Source organism: Populus euphratica, unplaced genomic scaffold (assembly GCF_000495115.2).
Source record: "Populus euphratica unplaced genomic scaffold, PopEup_1.0 scaffold70.1, whole genome shotgun sequence".
Lineage (NCBI taxonomy): Eukaryota > Viridiplantae > Streptophyta > Magnoliopsida > Malpighiales > Salicaceae > Populus > Populus euphratica.
In genome coordinates this window covers 17,325-36,313 of record NW_011499950.1, presented here as the reverse complement: position 1 = coordinate 36,313, position 18,989 = coordinate 17,325, and the positions used below count along the sequence as shown (strand labels likewise).

Genomic DNA, 18,989 nt, shown 5'->3' with positions numbered 1-18,989 from the left:
AAAAAATATTTTAAAAAATAAATACTACCTTGTACTAAATCAACTCTTAATCAAGATGTTATTAAATAAATTGCATTTTTCTCTCTCAAAATTACTTTTATACTTGACCACTTTCGTATATTTAATAATATGATAATTGCTTTGTAAAATTATTTTTTAATTAAAAAAATTAATTTGAGATTAATTTAATAGATTAACATGTGATATGCTCAATATAGTTAAAATCTGATTTCGATTTTAAAAAATCTTAAAAATAATAATATTAATTTTTTAAAAAAATATTTAAATAAATTCACTTGGGATTAATATATATCAACAATGATGAGGTCTCATAACTTTGATTACAGCTTTCATATTCATTCATGACTTGATGTCTTCTCTACGATTCATGAAATGTCTTTAGAATTAATAGGAATAATTCATGGAATACTACCGTGTACTCAACCAACTCTTAATCAAGATGTTATTAAATAACTTGCATTTTTTTCTCTCAAAATTACTTTTATAGTTGACCACTTTTGTGTGTTTAATAATATGATAATTGCTTTGTAAATTTTTTTTTTAATTAAAAATATATTAAAATAATATTATTTTTTATATATATTTTAAATATCAATATATTAAAATTATAAAAACTCATCTAAAAATATTCTTGATTTAATAATTATTAAAACAATACATCTAGATAGATCACTCTGGAACTTAATCTACTTAATTTCTAATTTAAATTAATTTTTTAAAAAATAATTTAATAGATTAACTTGTAACCTGCTAACACAGTTAAAATCTGATTTTAATTTTAAAAAATCTTAAAAATAATATTATTAATTTCTTTTTAAAAAAATATTTAAATAAATTCATTTGGGATTAATGTATATCAACAATGATTAGGTCTCATAACTTCGATTACATCTTCCATATTCATTCATGACTAGATGTCTTCTCTACGATTCATGAAATTTCTTTAGAATTAATAGGAATAATTCATGGAATTAAATAAAAACTTATTCCACACACAAAACACGGTGATCAAGTTGGCTAATCCAAATTTGCCAATCTCCATTCTCCTGGTGTAAAAATAATTTCTTCAGCAATCGCATATTCTTCGACCAATTTTTATATATACCGATTCACCATATCCCCTCGAAATATAATATCAGACAGATCATTTACTTCTAATGATTCACCAATTTTCCCCCATATCCTCCATTGAATTCGAACACAAGAGAGAAAAGATTTCCCTCTTGAATCAAGCTTCAGAGATGGTGACTTGAAATGGCAACGATCAAGATTCCAGACTCCTGTAACGTTGTAGCGATGAGGCACTGCACATCAATATTTCTAGTGCGCACCGTTTTAAGCAAATAACCATAAACTCTTGCTGTAAACTCTTTGAAATTTAGTTTCTTGCGTAATCAAACCAGTGTTATTAAATGCTGTTGTTCTACTTAAAAAAATAAATAAATTAAAATGATAATATTTTAAATTAATTCACTTAATCTGTATCCTGGGTTGTGAATGGAGCCGTGTTTTATAAAAATAAATCAAACAAAAAGAAAAAAGAAAAAAGAAGGGAATATTTTGACTTGGCCATCCTCCCTATTACACAGACAAATTCACAAAACAACCCCTTTGTAGCGATGAGGCACTGCACATCAATATTTCTAGTGCGCACCGTTTTAAGCAAATAACCATAAACTCTTGCTGTAAACTCTTTGAAATTTCACTAAATCTGTATCCTGGGTTGTGGATGGAGCCGTGTTTTATAACAATAAATCAAACAAAAAGAAAAAAGAAAAAAGAAGGGAATATCTTGACTTGGCCATCCTCCCTATTACACAGACAAATTCACAAAACAACCCTCGAAAGATATAATATTATACAATACCATCACTATATAATCAACTCATAAACCCCACAGCCCCCTCTCCACATCATTTCTAACAACAATTTAAATCCCCCCACGTCTCTCTCTCTCTCCCCCTCCCCTCTCTCTTCTAGATTCCAGAGCTAGAATCCGGAATCGAACCATGATTCTTGTCCTTGTTTAGTTACAAGATTAACTCTTCTTAATCAACCAAGCAACGATCACCCTACAATCACCAAACCAGTAAACTTCCCTCTCAAGAAAATCAAAAGCTGACCCGAAAAATGACCATGGACCGAAACTCGCCTCCAGAAACACCAGGCAGGGACTCAAAATCAATTCTTGTTCTCTCAATAGAATGTCTAAAAGGGACTTCAAAAGCTGACGAATGGAAGGTAGACATGCTTCAAACAGGAGATATAGTAGAAGAAATTCTTATCGGATCCGGGTCGTCGTCGTCGTCATCATCATCCGGGTCTGGGTTGACAAGATATAAAGCTCCATTCAAGAATGGGAAAAGTGGGGTTCAAAAGATACTTCATAACTCGTTCAAAAACAAAGAGACTTCGATTGTTGTTCGAGTTAGACGTGGTGGAGAAGAGTTTGCTGAGTTGCATGCCTGTGTTGTGCCCGAGTCGGGTTACAAGAACAAGTATGTTTTGAGGTCTATTGCGGATCCGAATTATTCTGTCGGGTTCACAGATCGGTCTGAAGCCGAGTGCTTTGAATTACAAGGTGATTTCTTTAGCTTGTATCTTTGAAAAGTTTGATGTTTCCGAGTTTGTGTTTTGTGTTGACTTTGACTTTTTTACGAGTACCATGTTTTTTTTAAGACAAGCATGCGGGGGAGGGTTAATTTCCTGATTTTTGTGTTCATATGAAGCTTCCAGGGTTAATTAAGTTTCATTAACTCTTGCCTAAACTGATCCCAAAATACTCTTTATTGTCGAAAAAGCTAGAATACTAGAAGTGTTATAATCAAGCTTAAGAGGGTGTTAGGAAGAGAATTTAGAAATATCAAGTAGCCTTAAACTTTTTGTACTCTATAGAATGTGTGAAATGTACCAAATGGGGCAGAATTTGGTGGGCATTGACTAATGGGTCACATGATTTTCTACTAATAGTTTTTTTCGTTGGAGACAATCATTACTTTTAATTGTTTTCTAGATGATCACAAAAAGACAGTGGATTTCATGCACAGTGTTTATCTTCTTGACCCACCTGGCTTCGTGAATTTTCCCCTTTTCTGTCATGTCATTCTCAAGGATGTGCTTCACGTATCAATGCAGCAATCCTTTCATCCACTGTTGTCTCTAATTTGGGATGGTGAACATGGCACGGTGACTTTTTTTTTTTTGGTGCAAATTGACTTAAATGGTGGTGGCTTGGCTTTGCTTTTTTTAGTTGCGTTTGTTAGGTCACCTGTTTTTATCACATCATACTTGATTGATCATATTTCAATTTTTCAAAATTGAGGCTTGGTGTTTACACATGGGTTAGTGGCTATGGTTTTGGACTTTGTAGAGTTCAGATTCTACAAGAAACACTGGCTGCCAAGAAGAATTTCTCCACCACAGCTGATTGCATCCATACAATTGTTTGATGGATGTTAGATTCAGTCTATAGGCATTTCACATTTTAAAGTTATTTAACTTGTTAGTTTGAATTAGTTTGTATCTTATCTTACTTACAATTTTCCTTTTCTGGGGACTAGGATTTTGATGCTTCAATAACAGAGAACAGTGTTCTGCACATGTAACCAGGGCTGTAATTGGCTTGCATTAGTTTGAGTGTCATGGATCATGCTTGAATGTGAGGGGTGGAAAATGGGAAATTTAGTTTTAAGTTTTAAAATCACAATATTGGATGAAGAATGCCATCTTCTGTGTATCTCTTGTTGGTTTTTGCTCTATTTGATGTGTAATGCCCTCTTTTAGCCCCAAGCTCTGATTGAAGGTAACTGTGACATGTCACCATTTTCCAACCTTTAGCTGGAGCTAAAAGATCCCTTAATAATGCTTAAAACAACTGGCGATTTCTCTGTCTGACCTTGGCTCTCTGTCCTATGACTTTCTTATACATTTCCATGTCTTCACTAACTGAACATAACAACATTCCTTCAATCCTGTCTCACAATGTAGTATGCGCAAATCCCAATCAATAGTTTGAATAATTTAACGTTGTCAAAATCTTAATGTGCATATCACCTGTCACAGCCACTTGTAGTTCTATAGTCTCTTACATGACTTTAGCTTGGGATCATTCTTGAGCCATTATCGTCGAAACTTGTTATTGGTTGCAGTTTCCTGCAGCTTTTAATGAGCAATTAATTCAGCTTCGAAGGTGTCAACAAAATGCGATGGAATGCTTAAAACATCGATGTTCATTTCAAATCCATTTTACAGTAGGTAGCTGATAGATCCAGGCAAATGAATCTCTGGTCAACAACAATATTAAATCTTTTGCACCTTTTGGTTTGGTGAACTATAACTTAATTTGCAACTTGTCTTTTATTTTCTGCTACTGTGTCTTTCTATGTGAAATGGTTAGTTGCATTATGCAGCTTCAAGAAGCTCCAGAATTGTTAGTGCATTACAGAGGGCTAAGCTTCAAGATGGATATGTGGGATATCCGTGGGAAAAGAGGATGCAGGAGTTTCTAAATGTTCCCAATTCAAGCAGCTTTCTTTCTTTACTCCTCCTTCCAAAAGCTTCAGATCGAGTTGCTTCTCGGTACAATGACTTGGCGGACACTCTTGCCAGGGCAAATGCGTGGCTGCATGCATCTCAGGCCTCTGGGGTTCCAATTGTTTTCATGAACATTCAAACTGAATCCCTGCTTACCAAGGTAACCACTCTAGCCTCAAGAAAGTTGGATTAGTTTACATACTTGTAGTTTTTCAGATGCATATGCTAACTAATTTTCAGTTCAAATTCCATGGAAAACCTATTTCTACTTCAGCAGTGTTATCATAGAGATCCCTTGATTCATCATTAAAACTTGGTCCATAAACTGTCTGCAATAATACTTACTGACTGTATCTTCTACATTATAAGAAAGAAAGCACTGCTACTTTCTATGATTCTGGCAATCTACTCTTGGCTCAAAATAATGAAATGTTTGCTTCTCATAAATTCTGGACAGATATCTGGAGAGACAGCTTCTTCAACTGTGAATGCTGGTTCATTGTCTGATTTGTCGAATCTTGCTCATGTAAGCTTGTATGGTTTTGAGGATTATCATGGGGTTGATATCGGTGTAGTTAGAGCAGTTCGTCTCTGGTATGCACCTTTATGTGGAGAATTTGCAATTGAGGTCAAAATACAAGAAGATGATACAAAGCTCGGATTTGCCATTAGCCGCACAGAAGAGGTATTCTACGTAACTCTCCAGGCCACCAGTCACAATTGCTGTCTTTTTCGATGAGTAAAATATGTAGTTTTGAACAGTTTGCTTAGCTTTCACTCTGTATCGACAGGGCTTTATCTTCATTTCCTCCGTCATGGATGGTGATGAAAATGCACCCTCGACAAGGTCAGGGCTCAGCAATCTATACAAAGAAGCAAAAAGTGCATCAAGATTACTAGTTGTTTCAAGAGTGTCAAACGAGAAAGTCCTTCCATGGATGGTTTCGTCAACAGGAGCAGTCCGATGTTTTGACACTGTCTCGCTAAGCCAGAAACTTTCCTTGCATCGCCATGCCAAGGTGCCTATTCTCATTCATGTTTTCTTGTGGGACAGAACATTGCCATCACCAAGTGCAGGCAGTGCTAGGTTTAAGCCTGTCTCCCCTCCTGTTCTTGCATTCCCACCCGAAATTCAGTTGGCACACCAACTCAGTCAGAATCAAATACTGCCTCTGCCAGCTGATGTTCCGAATGAGGCAGTGAACGAGGCAGAAGTTAGGCTTGATCGAGACACTGCCGGAGAAGCATCATTTCGGTTCCACGATTTTTCACCTCCAAACAATTGGGTATAATATTATTTTTCGTTGTGCTTCTTCCCTGACATTTCCGTGGTGATGGCTGTGTATAAAGAAAATATACAAGTCAAGAATTTCCTTTGGTTTCATTTACATATATATAGGCTTTGATTAGAAATTTCAGAATGAGGTAGTTCAATTGAGTGGAAGATTACTTGGACAATAAAATTTTAAGTCATGTTTCTTTTTTGTTATACATGTAACATTTATTTTGATATTAGTAGGATAGCTTTAAACCTAATTTCATGGGTTGATTGGAGACTCGAAATGAGTTTTAATTTGAAATTTAAAAATTATTTGCTCAACCAAACATAACATGGTCGACTCAACAATTAATGCGATCAATCTTGGCTAGGTTATTATCAAGATCAAGCATTATTGTTTTAATAAAAAATAATTTATTTTATTATTAATTTAATTAAGTTTTATTGGTTTAATTAGATCACTAATTAAATTAATCAAACTAATATCTTGTCTAATTAAATTAAAATTTTGATCAAGAAAAAAGCTCTAAATCTCAAAATTTTCAAACCAACCGGCTACCCTATGTTTTGTCATATCGGTTTAATAGTTATGGTTTATCATATAGATGAATCCGACGACATCCAGGTAAGTTTAATAGCAAATCAACGGTCCATATTTAATCTCCCAAAATCTCTAAAAAGGAAGCAAATTAAGCATTTCTATTGGTCACTCAACCGAGCAAGTATATGGCGATCCTCACCACGCTTCCCTAAACATTCACAACCGCGGATCCCTTCAAAATCCACGGTCCAGAAAGTCTCCCCAAGAGAAAAGGTAAGGAGCTCCAAAAGATGAAAAACAAGCCCGCCTAAAATAAGCAATCCTATCGGATCTCCATCACAACCGTCCTTTGGCTTCCAGATCAACGGCTCAAATCCCATTCCACTGTCTCCTTCCTTCCTCCCTCACCTCTCCCCTCGCCTTATAAAAATCGTCACAACCTACTATCTCTACCCACCAAAAACACTCAAAATACATCTTTCCCTCGTTTACTCGAGCAAGAAACAGAAGCCTGAAACCCCATTTTCCCCTTACTTATTTCAATGGCTCGCACAAAGCAAACAGCAAGAAAATCCACGGGAGGAAAAGCCCCAAGGAAGCAGCTAGCCACCAAGGCAGCCAGGAAATCAGCTCCAGCCACCGGAGGAGTGAAGAAGCCCCACCGTTTCAGGCCAGGAACAGTGGCGCTGAGAGAAATCAGGAAGTACCAGAAGAGCACTGAGCTGTTAATAAGGAAACTGCCATTTCAAAGGCTGGTGAGGGAAATTGCCCAGGATTTCAAGACAGACTTGAGGTTCCAAAGCAGTGCCGTAGCAGCCCTTCAAGAGGCAGCAGAGGCATACCTTGTTGGGTTGTTTGAGGATACCAACTTGTGTGCTATTCATGCTAAGAGGGTCACCATTATGCCTAAAGATATCCAGTTAGCCCGTAGGATTAGAGGAGAGAGGGCTTAGTGAAGTTGGATCGGCAACATCTGCTGAGATCCCTTTCGTTTAGCAGATTGAGCATATTGGGCTTGCTTCATTGTAAATCCTTTCAGGATTTAATCCGAAATTATCTTAGCGGATGCAATATTTATAATCAATGGATTAATTAGTATGTTGATTAATAGACATGCTCAGATCTTTATTGTTTTTACTATGTTATTTAATTGGTTGAATTTACCGGCTCAAGGAGGCTAATTTGTGATGTGGGGTGCTATCTTTATTGTTTTTACTATATTATTTTTTGATGAGATTAATCACCATAACTTAAGCTATTTTATATAAGATATTTTAGGTTTTGTTGAGTTTCTACTAGTTTAGTGTAATGTATAACTTATATAAGGTTTAGTTTCTTTAAAAATTAATATATTTTTTGTTGAGATTAATCACCATAATTTTTTTTTTTTAATTCTTTATAGAGTTAATTTTAAAATCTTGAAAATAAAATAAATGAATTTAAAATTTTAACTCAATCCAAATGTTTTAGTTTTTAATTTGTTAAGAGTAATATAAATATCCTTTCTTTTTTGTCTTGACAAGACAAAGGCACCCTTACGATTTCATAATAAAAAAATGGAAAATTTAAAATTATTATCTTTATTTCATAATCAAAATTTCATAATGGGCTGGGTTGCCCAGGGAAGTTAGTCCAAGAAATCTCCACAAGACGGGGAAAAACCGCCCGTTGCAGGGCAGAGCAACCGTTGACTTCAGTAGAATTTTTCTTTGGTTTCTCAAGTATGCAGTCTCTCCACCATCCTACTCAGCCGCCCCATGTTAAGCAGCAATTCACAAAGAGGTATCCTACTGCACCTAAATTTTCTCCTTGGATGAAACGATTGGTTTGAATCACTTTGATGTTTTTATTTTTCAATGTTTCCATTACTGGGTTTTAAGTGTTTCTTAGGCGAGGAAGCAGAATTTGATAGCCTGGAACTCAACTATATAATTGTTTTATGGTATAGTTCTGTGCTCTAATTGATATATCGGCCTGAAATACATCAGTATAATCGATCGCTTTAGATGTGATATTGGTCCTTGGACTTAGTTCTAAGGCTTTCAAGAACTAGGAGAGTTCACTCGAATGAAATGATTTTTCTAGTTGGATTATGCACAGTGTTACGTACAGACTTCAGAATGCCCTGATCCTTCAGAAAGCTATTTCTAATGCTATCTTAACTTAAGCTTGTAGTAACTGGGATCTCTTGTAATTAATTTCAGTTCTGTTTTCTATGATTCTTCTTATCTTTTTCAGTAGGGTTGAGATAGCAGTTGAGTTCATTTTTTCTTTAATGAAAGATTTAAAGAAAAATTAGAAAGTGTTGTAATTTGTGATTTGCTGATGCTAAAACTAGCAATCATCGCGAGCCGCAGAATGGAGATGATTGGGACATCAAGCGAGAAGATGAAGACAGGCAATCAAGTTTCTATTGATATTTACAATAGTATTTATGTTGGAATATATATATATTAAAGATATTTTTTTATTTTTTAAAAATTATTTTTAGTGTAGTATATCAAAACAATCCAAAACATAAAAATTATATTAAATTTTAACAAAAAAAATTAAAAAAATTTAAAACTTTCTAGGAGCGGAAGTTCAATTGCGTTCCCAATCAGCCACTTGACCATCATAATGAAGACAGAATCCAGTAAGATCATTGTCACAAAGACTTTCCAACTAAGATCAATGGTTTCGGCATAACTATCCCGTAATTCCGTTTCATTCTCCTTGATAATGTTAATTAAATCCTCCACACTTACTGATAAATTCTGTTCGAGAAACTGCTGCAGGTACATTATTTTGAAGTCTTCCATAGCTTTTAGATTTTCCTTACCACGGTGAATTGGGCCTATTGACTACTCGAGGTGTACATGCCTTTTCATTTAACTTCCGCAATCGTTCCGGGACTCTGTAGATGAAGCATGCCTGGGAGAAAGCCTTCTTGATCTTCAATTGCTCCCTCAAGGAATTGGCTAACTCGTTGATATCAAGTGAAACTTCATGGCTGTGATCCATTATCTGCTAGTCAGAACTGGAATAATAATTTTCAAACTGGAATAATATTAGTCATGAAAAACGTACTTAGTAAACAAACTAGAATGCCAATTAAGAGAAGATACTATAACCACAATATATGATTTTATATAATTTTTTATTGTAAAATTTTTTTAAGCTTGAGACTTAAATTAATTTATATGATTTTGTGTTTAATTTTTATTAAATAAAATAAATTATATATTTATAATATTTGGCCATGTTGAACTAACAGCTACATTACAATATATAGACTCACTATTTAGCATCTTATTATTTGGCCCATTTTGTTTAATGTCTACCTTTAAAAAAGTGTGTAGAGATGTTACCCAATTTAAGATAAAGAGGGGAAAAAGAAGAAGACAGCAGCCATATGAAACCACCCTAAAAAAGTATTTCAGTGTTTTTATAAAAATAATAGCGATTTTTTAAAGTATTTTTTATTTAAAAATATATTAAAATAATTTATTTGTTTTAAAAAAATAATTTTAATATTAATATATTAAATTATCCAAAAACATAAAAAAATAATTTTTTAAAAAATTTGATTTTACCGAACCCGTTTGAAACGTAATACCAATCAAGGGGTTAGTATCACTAATAAATTGCGAAATAGCTTATAAGAAAAATCAGGAATTAATCGAAAACCTTATAACGATCGAAGTCAATGCATCTGGGATTACTTAAAACAATAAAAAATGTCAGTAGTTGAGCCTAGAAGAATTTAGCAAAAATCTAATTGTTTTAGAGTGATGAAGTGAGATGATTCAGCTTACTACTGTGAACTTTTGAGTTGGTGACTTTATTGGGACTGTTGTGAGGTTTCCAAGAGCTTTGATGAAGGTGGTAATCTCAACCACCATCAAAAGGAAAGCAAACTAAGGCTCAAAAATCGGTTGCTTCCATGGACTGCACTACTGTTGTTCTAGGCAAGCTGTTTGGGATTGCTGAATGGTGATGATGGTGTTAGGTGCAGGGTTTTGGGTGAATTTTGATGGTGCTTGGAAGGGTTCCGGTGGAGGAAGCCAGTGCTTTGTGTGTTTGTTCAGGGATAAGGCCTGTGGTGCTGTATATTTTGCTGGAAGTGTGTATGGGTGATTTCCATGGAGGTTTTCTGCGGAGGTTTTGATGGGGGAAAATTCCTCACCGCTTCTTATTCTACACAAAATTCCTTGCCAACCTTTTCTGACTCAGTTATTTAAATTATATTATTTTTTACTATATTCTTTTAAGTAAAAATACTTTAAAATTAAAATTAATATTATTTTATATTTGATTTTTATTAAATAAATAAAAATAATAAAATTTAAATTCATAACTACATAATTATTAAAATTTTGATATCACATAAAATTATAAATAAAATTTAAATTTTTAAATTTTTAAATAAAATATTATATATAATTTATATTATTTTTCAACTTAAAATCGCTGAATTTCCGGCCACTTATACTGTTGCCTTTTAATTGCTACCTTCGTGGAAAGAAAGGTGAAAGTGCAACATTTTCCTGTGATGCGATATTGATTCAGAGATTTGTAGAAGATAAGGTAGAAGACTAGAAAAGTTTGTGTGTGAGAAGTTGAAGAGTGCTACGTTTTCCTGTGATGCTACGTTTTACATGGAAATTCTGGTCTGAAATCGACGCTGATTTTTATTCGAGTCCAATTATTCACATTACTTTAAGAAACTCTGTCTAAAACATCATTATATAGAAAGTCTTTATATATTCATAAAAGTCTTTAAATATGCCAAAAAGTGGTTAATATTACTTTCACCTTTCCCCTCTTCGGATTACATTTATAGTTTTCCATTAGCTTACCGATCTCCGGCTCAAATCCCATTTCACTGTCTCCTTCCTTCCTCCTTCACCTCTCGCCTTGCCCCTATAAAAATCGCCAGAACCTCCTATCCCTACCCACCAAAAACCTGCAAATCTCTAACTTTCCCTCGTTTTCTCGAGAAACAAACAGAAACCCGAAACCCCAGTTTCCCAATTCATTTATTTCTATGGCACAAAGCAAACAGCAAGAAAATCCAACGGAGGGAAAGCCCCGAGGAACAACTAGCCACGAAGGCAGCCAGCAAAACTTCTAAAACTGCGGTTGTTGAGAGCTTGTAAGTAGTTTAGTTTCTGTCCATTTGGCTTTTTATGATAGACATCATGTTTTTTTTATTCAAAATAATACTACATGAAAAATAATTTTCTTAAGAGAAATTATCAAAATTATTTGCACTTTCTTTTACAATATATTTTTTTATGATAAAATATCAATTTTTTCTAAACACAAATATACAACTTTATTAAACAAATTTCATATGAAACAATATAATTTAATTAATTAATTTATATCATTTGATACAAATTATGTGGAACAAGGCACGTCGTTAATAATTTTAATGAAAGAAATTTTAATATAGCACTTAATTTGTATCACTTATGTGGTGTGTGTGTGTGTGTGTGTGTGTTACTGGTTAAATTGTTGCTAGTGAAGGCAAACTTAAGGCTGGAAGTTTCATCTCTTTTTTGGGTTTCGTAATTGAATTTGTTTTCTCTGTGGTAACCATTTTTTTGATCTGCTTGTCTTGTTCTCATACTAGCTATCATCTCAATTCAGTCACAGGATGGAATCTGGTCGACCATCAAGTACTAATCATGAGCTGAGTCATCAAGTTCCGCTTGATATTGATAGATTAGCCCAATCCGTGACGGAAGAGCTGGAAATCTCAAATCCTTTCCCCGACACATGGTGTATATATAAAGTTCCTGAGCGATTACGCGAGCTGAACGAAAAGGCCTACACACCTCGATTAGTCTCCATAGGCCCAATTCACCATGGTAATGAGAAGCTAAAAGCCATGGAAGACCACAAAAGAATGTACCTGAAAGAATTCATTGCCAGGACCCAGGTAAGTGTGAAGGGTTTTATTGAATTGATCAAGGACAAGGAAACAGAATTGCGCAATTGCTATGCGGAGACCAATGGATTTAGTAGCGAATACTTCATAAAAATGATATTAATGGATGCTGCCTTCGTCATTATGTTTTTGCTGAAGTGGACTTACAAAGACTTCAGAGGAAGCAGAGACAGCATTTTCTATCCTCCATACAAGAGTGTAGATGTAAGGGTTGATATCTGTTTGCTTGAAAATCAGCTCCCGTTCTTCATCCTCGAGGAGTTGTGTGGACTATCCCCTATATTCTGCAATCCTCCAAAAGCTACACTGATTCGGCTTGCTCATTTGTTCTTTTCAAATGAATGGGGTTCATGGGCAGTAGGGGAATATTTGGGGAGAGTAGATTTCTCCGAAGTGAAACATTTGGTTGACTTTCTTACAATTTATCATCGGCCAACTGAACAGCAACAGTATGGGAAACTCGAGGTTCTAGCCGCACCCAGTTTAAAGGAGCTCCACCAAGCGGGGGTCAAGTTTGTGTTGAGTTCAAGCAAACATCTTCTTGACATAAAATTCGATAGAAATAAAGGGAGACTAGAATTCCCACGATTGCAGTTAGATGACAGAACTGAAATCATAATCAGGAATATGCAAGCCTTTGAGCAGTGCCATGGCTTGAAACATGGTTATGTTGGTGACTATATCTTCTTGATGGGTCTCTTTGTCAGTGCCAGTAAGGATGTGGAAATGCTTGTTGAAAATCGTATTATAGAAAACTGGCTACCGTCTAATGAGGAAGTGGTACAGCTCTTTTACAATCTCAACAAACAAAATAGTGTGTGGTCAGGTACTTTTCTCTTCAAAGGTCTCATTAAAGATCTGAATGCATTCTGCGAAAGGCCATGTAACAAATGGAAGGCAAGTTTAAAGCAAAATTATTTCAATACCCCATGGGCAGCAGTCTCTGTCTCAGGAGCTGTTATTCTTCTCATTCTGACTGTCATACAATCCGTCTGCTCTATACTTCAAGTAGTTTAGCTTCTGCAATTTCATTTCTTTCATGTTGCTCTGTACTCTATACCCATAATCCTTGCTTTCAATAGAAATTCCAAGTTATCTCCTCCAGAGGTCAGCAGTCTCGTAATTGAATTTCTTTTCTCAGTGGTAACAATATTTTTGATCTGCTTGTTTTGTTCTAATACTAGCTATCATCTCAGTTCAGTCACACTCACAGGTATGGAATCTGGTGGACCATCAAGTAATAATCATGAGCTGAATCATCAAGTTTCGCTTGATATTGATAGACTACGCGAGGCACCTGTGAAGGGAGAGCTGGAAATCCCATACGCTCTCTCCACCACATGTGCTATATAAATAAAGTTCCTGAGCGATTACGCGAGGTGAACGAAAAGGCCTACAGATGAGAGAGAGAGAAAACAAACGACCACCATACACTTACATGCTCCACATCATGCGAAAGAAGATATCGTTGTGCAGCTAGGGAGACAGTAGATGGCAAGATTTAACTGTTAGACGACGTAACATGCACTACTTGAATGATACGGATATCACCTGTGTGTATGTTAGAAGTTTTTCTATTAAAAAATTCAAAGAAAACATGAAAATATCAAAATATCCTCAATAATCCTTTTAATTACACAAATACTCATATAAAAATACAAAAACACCCCAAATACAAAGGGTTTTTTGTTCTCTTGTCTTTTTTAAGGTTAAAACACATGATATCATTGTACATGAATAACAGAAAAAACCTGAAAAATCCTTGTCTCGCAACTCAACAATTTTTAATTCCATAACAAAGAAATATTTTTATTGTAAAGAAGTTTGTGAAAGGTCATGAAAATCCTTAATCAATAATTTTACATTTTATTGACCCTGGCTAAAAAAATATTTTATTTGTATAAAAAAATGAAAAAGATGCATACACCTATAAATAATTTTTTAATGACCAATGAATGGAAAAGATAAAATGCCTCAGTAATAAAATTTAATTATACCTTAAGATATTAATTAATAATTTAAGTTAATTTTAAGTTGAGATGATTTTTTTTATAGAAATAATATAATTAACTTTTTAGTTAATCACAATCTTTCTTGATTTTCATCTAAAAGTGCTTGATGTATAATGACTTATGTAAAGAACTCAAACTTTTCTTTCATGAGGTTAAGAACAAGATAAACTTCCTGATTAATCACTTAATCTAGTTAGATTACTCGGATTTAATTTATATTGGTAAGCGAATTATTAAATTACTCGGGTTTGAGTGACTTAACTCCCAATCTAATTTAAAAGTAAACTTAGCTTAAGTTTGATTATGAATTAGCAGGTCACTGAGTCAACCAGCCAACAACCCGGTTGGCTCTGATAAATTTGTCCCAAATCTTGCAGGCTATAAAATAAAAAATCACAAAATCCATCACGTTCCCGCGCAAATAAAGCATTTCCACTGGCTACTTACGCGGATCGCGATCCCGCTAACACTTCTCCAGACATTCACAACCGTCGATTTCTTCAAAATCCGCGGCCCACAAATCTTCCCCGTAAGAAGAGGAGAGGGTCTCCAAATTTTAAAAGAGCCAAAAGGTTTAAGAATCTGAGCCCGCCAGTCAAAAGAATCCTATTGGTCACATCACACGCACACTGATAGCCATCTCCACCGTTCAAAAACTTACAAATCAACGGTCTGAAATATATTTCATTCTTTCCTTCTCCCGCTCACTTTCCCCTATAAAAATTGTAAGAACCTCGTATCTCTACGCATCAAAAGCCCTAACTTTCCCTTGTTTTCTTGAGAAACAAGCAGAAACCCAAAATCCCAATCGCCACTTCACTCATTTCAATGGCTCGCACAAAGCAAACAGCAAGAAAGTCCACTGGAGGGAAAGCCCCAAGGAAGCAACTAGCCACGAAGGCAGCCAGGAAGTCAGCTCCAGCCACCGGAGGAGTGAAGAAGCCCCACCGTTTCAGGCCAGGAACAGTGGCGTTGAGAGAAATCAGGAAGTACCAGAAGAGCACTGAGCTGTTGATAAGGAAACTTCCATTTCAAAGGCTGGTGAGGGAGATAGCCCAAGATTTCAAGACGGATTTGAGGTTCCAAAGCAGCGCAGTGGCTGCCCTTCAGGAGGCGGCAGAGGCATATCTTGTTGGGTTGTTTGAGGATACCAACTTGTGTGCTATTCATGCTAAGAGGGTAACCATTATGCCTAAGGATATCCAATTGGCCCGAAGGATTAGAGGGGAGAGGGCTTAATTGTAAAACATTTCCAGATTAAATGAGAAACTGCATTGCTTAATTTGCTTGATGATTTGTCTTTAAATCTCTTTCTAATCAATCTTGTTCCTAAATGGAAAGGATAGAGCATCTTATGCATTGTATTGATCATACTCCATAGTTCATAGAGACCTAATTGTCCAAAACATTTGATTTTAAGGACTAAAATGTAATATAAGAACATGAAATCTCAAATAAGGACCAATTTGTCAATAAAAATAAAATAGGAAAAAGAAAAATTTAAACCAGACAGCTACCAATATGTTTTCACCACAATAATATCGAACATTTATATATAAATATAAATATCCCCTCCACATTTATGAATGGTCAAGAACAATGTTAAGAGCTGGTGAATCAAATTGATGTATTTTTAAATTTATTAGATGTTTTTGCTAGAACGATATAAAAATCACTTAAAAATAATCAAATCAACGAATTGTTTTATGCTAAGAAGAACTCTCACTCAATCAGGCTGCCAAACGCATAATTAGCCACTTGAGAAACATCTAACAACCCTAGCTGTATGTGATGGCGTTAAGCTCTGGCAACGATACTGCAATGGAGGAACTGGACAAACTTTATCACTCGAGCATTGTATAGATGGTATATTATAGAAGAAGAAGATCATTCTCTCCCTAGGCCTCATCGTAGATTAAAATATGCTGTAGCAATACGTGACGGATTCTTCACATTATGCATGGACCAAGTATTAGGTGTTTAATTAATGGAAGAAAACACAAGCAAATTTGTCTGGATATTATGAACCTTTCAAAGAATAATTGATGCCTAATTCACGGGTTTTGTGTATTGTCTACCCTCTACCATCTAGAATTAGAATGATTCCTCAAATTATTGAATGGATTGTCTTTTTGATATTTCTTGATTTGATAAAAGGCATAATTATGAGCTTGGGATTATACAACACAATAATAACAATAATCCTGATTGTTTTATATATATTTAGAGTTTCCAAACATGATGTCTTTGTTTTTTTAACAACAATTAAAATAATAATTATTTAATTTAAAAAAATTAAAAAAAATGAATGAATTGATGACCAGGTTTTAATCGAGTCATATTCAAATTAATTTAATCATCAAATTAAACTAGTTTTTATCAAATTGATTAGGTTTTTTTATTTTTTATTTTTTAATCCAGACCAATCCAAACTGCTAGGTTTTAAGCTAATCTTAATTTTAAAATATATTTTTACAAATAAAACTAATTAATTATAAATATTTAGATTTTACAAGAAGATAGAGATTTGAGATAGAATTCTTTAACCCGTTAAACACAAATGGTATTATAATTAATATGGTTTAGTAGGCTCGTGATGATTATTAAATGTTTTGGCAAAAATTTTAAATTGTTTTTAAGTAATTTTTAAAAGTGTTTATGATTTTTAAAAATATTAAATTAATGTTTTATAGTGATTTTGATATGTTTGTATAAATTAATGTTTTATAGTGATTTTGATATGCTTGTATAAAAATAATTTTTTTTATATTAATATATTATAAACTAAAAAATTATTTTTCAAAAAATTATGTAATGCAATCCACAAACACCGCAACGCATCAGAATTGGAATCTGCTTTTACGAAGACAGAACAAGCAATACAGGACAAAATCAAAACAGCATACGAGGAAAGCAAGCAGAAAAATACATTGCCTTTTCTACTTTCACCGAGTATTACTCAAAACTTGCAGGATAATGTTGTACCACACACAGTGATGGATTTTTGTGGTCATCTCATAATGAAAAAGAAAGCATGCTTCCTGCATATTGCTGTTCACGCACTTGATTGTATCCCTTTCACAATTTTCTTATTCTATTCTTCCCTTTCGTATTTGAGATCTAACCCTAAAAAAAGTTTGAAATCACCGATTGAGTTATTGGATAGATTCTCCTATTACTGTTTTTTTAGTTTTTTTAAATTAATATAGATATTCAAATTAACTTACGTATACTTTAATTAATTTGATAAATTTTAAAATTAATAAATATATAAATTTATAGTAGCTCAAACTAATAATTTTTTATGAATAAATTTAAAATCTAATCCGTTAAACTATATTATACTGCATGATTGTTTTTTATTTTTTTAATGTTTATCTAATTAAATTTAAATTAAAATAATTTATTTATTAAAAAAATATATACCCTAAATAAATTTAACAGTTAAATTTCTTATTCAAATCAATTAGAAATTAACTTAGTTTAAATCAGGTTTTGAATTCTAGATTTCAAGCATTAAATCACCCTTTTCAATTTCAGTTAGGGATGGTTTATGAGAGAGGCTGGCTGCCCTCTTACGTGACTATATTTTTCTTTAAGTATAAGGTTGCCATTGCTTATATTTATATGTTCTTGATGCAAGAACATGATGACTTTAACCCTAATCCATGCTCTTCAGAGTGAGTGATCCCCCATGTGCTCGAAAGGGAGGAGCAAAGATCATCATATGCACCGTATACATAAGATATTACTATTAAAAGAAGATATATTTTACTTTTCTTTAATAATGATAAAGCACAACTTTATACGATTTTTATTACATCTACCAAAATTAAATATATATTTTCTTAAGCAATATTATTAAGAACACTCTATTATATTGATCTCTTTTAGTACAAATAATTTATAATTTGACCTAATTAGTTTCTCAGAAATTAGATTAGCATCAATTAAGGCTTGAAATTAACAAGAGACATAAACTTATTAATAAAACTAAAATTAACAGCACACATGATGTTGTAAAACTTTTCAGAAACAAATTATTATTCTTATTTATTTTGAGTTAAACTTTAAGTAATATATAATTAAACTATTTTAAATAATTTTGGTATTTAACAAGTATGATCTTATAAATAATTAACATAACATAACCTACCTATATATTTTTTCCTAAACTAATTTGTTTTGATGCGACTTGCATGATTGTGATTGCAGACAAGAACAAAAATGGGGAGCCCGAATTGTCAGCAAGAAGGACTTGAATTGGACCATGAGGGCAAGGCTCCAAAATCTTGACAAGGGCGTTGGACAAATTCTCTAGTAAATTAAATATTCCAGGCGAAGAATGTGCCTGACAAAACATGAGTGTACCGTGTCCAAATTAACGAGTAAAAATTCTTACAGCCTCCCCTTTTTTCTCTCTAAAAATTTAAACTAGATTTTGATAAATATGTATGGGATAAACTCTAGTTTTTTTTTAATAATCCAATTCAATTTTTTTGGACTCAATAAATCTCATTGAACTAGAGAACCGAAGCCATACTTATGGCGGTCTTGCTTAAACAAGAAGAACGCCTTTTTTTTTCTTCTTTTTTCTGGGCATGTGGAGGTTGACAAACCTCGCTAGCTTTTTGATGGGGTGGTTGGCTCACAAAAGTTAATTTC

General features: G+C 33.8%; 4 protein-coding genes across 6 annotated transcripts; all 4 read left to right on the top strand.

Annotated features, from left to right (window-relative positions):
• Positions 1–1,857: 1,857 nt before the first annotated feature.
• Positions 1,858–6,043, top strand: LOC105137861 (uncharacterized). Its single transcript, XM_011043763.1, has 4 exons — positions 1,858–2,602; positions 4,431–4,714; positions 5,012–5,239; positions 5,346–6,043. Exons 1-4 carry the CDS (start codon positions 2,152–2,154, stop codon positions 5,844–5,846), a joined length of 1,464 nt encoding a protein of 487 aa, XP_011042065.1. The 5' UTR covers positions 1,858–2,151; the 3' UTR covers positions 5,847–6,043.
• Positions 6,044–6,687: 644 nt separating this feature from the next.
• On the top strand, positions 6,688–7,562 carry LOC105137862 (histone H3.2). Its single transcript, XM_011043764.1, has one exon. The coding sequence runs from the start codon at positions 6,917–6,919 to the stop codon at positions 7,325–7,327; it is 411 nt and encodes a 136-aa protein (XP_011042066.1). The 5' UTR covers positions 6,688–6,916; the 3' UTR covers positions 7,328–7,562.
• A 3,546-nt stretch (positions 7,563–11,108) lies between these two features.
• LOC105137863 (putative UPF0481 protein At3g02645) lies at positions 11,109–13,435 on the top strand. Of its 3 annotated transcripts, none has more exons than XM_011043766.1 (2): positions 11,109–11,511; positions 12,012–13,435. In XM_011043766.1, the coding sequence occupies exon 2, from the start codon at positions 12,019–12,021 to the stop codon at positions 13,327–13,329; it is 1,311 nt and encodes a 436-aa protein (XP_011042068.1). In that variant the 5' UTR covers positions 11,109–11,511; positions 12,012–12,018; the 3' UTR covers positions 13,330–13,435. The 3 variants fall into 3 exon arrangements, with proteins under 3 accessions (XP_011042068.1, XP_011042069.1, XP_011042067.1); XM_011043767.1 differs by having other exon boundaries at positions 12,007–13,435; XM_011043765.1 differs by having other exon boundaries at positions 11,995–13,435.
• A 1,617-nt stretch (positions 13,436–15,052) lies between these two features.
• On the top strand, positions 15,053–15,610 carry LOC105137864 (histone H3.2). The gene has a single exon (XM_011043768.1). The coding sequence runs from the start codon at positions 15,153–15,155 to the stop codon at positions 15,561–15,563; it is 411 nt and encodes a 136-aa protein (XP_011042070.1). The 5' UTR covers positions 15,053–15,152; the 3' UTR covers positions 15,564–15,610.
• Positions 15,611–18,989: the final 3,379 nt, after the last annotated feature.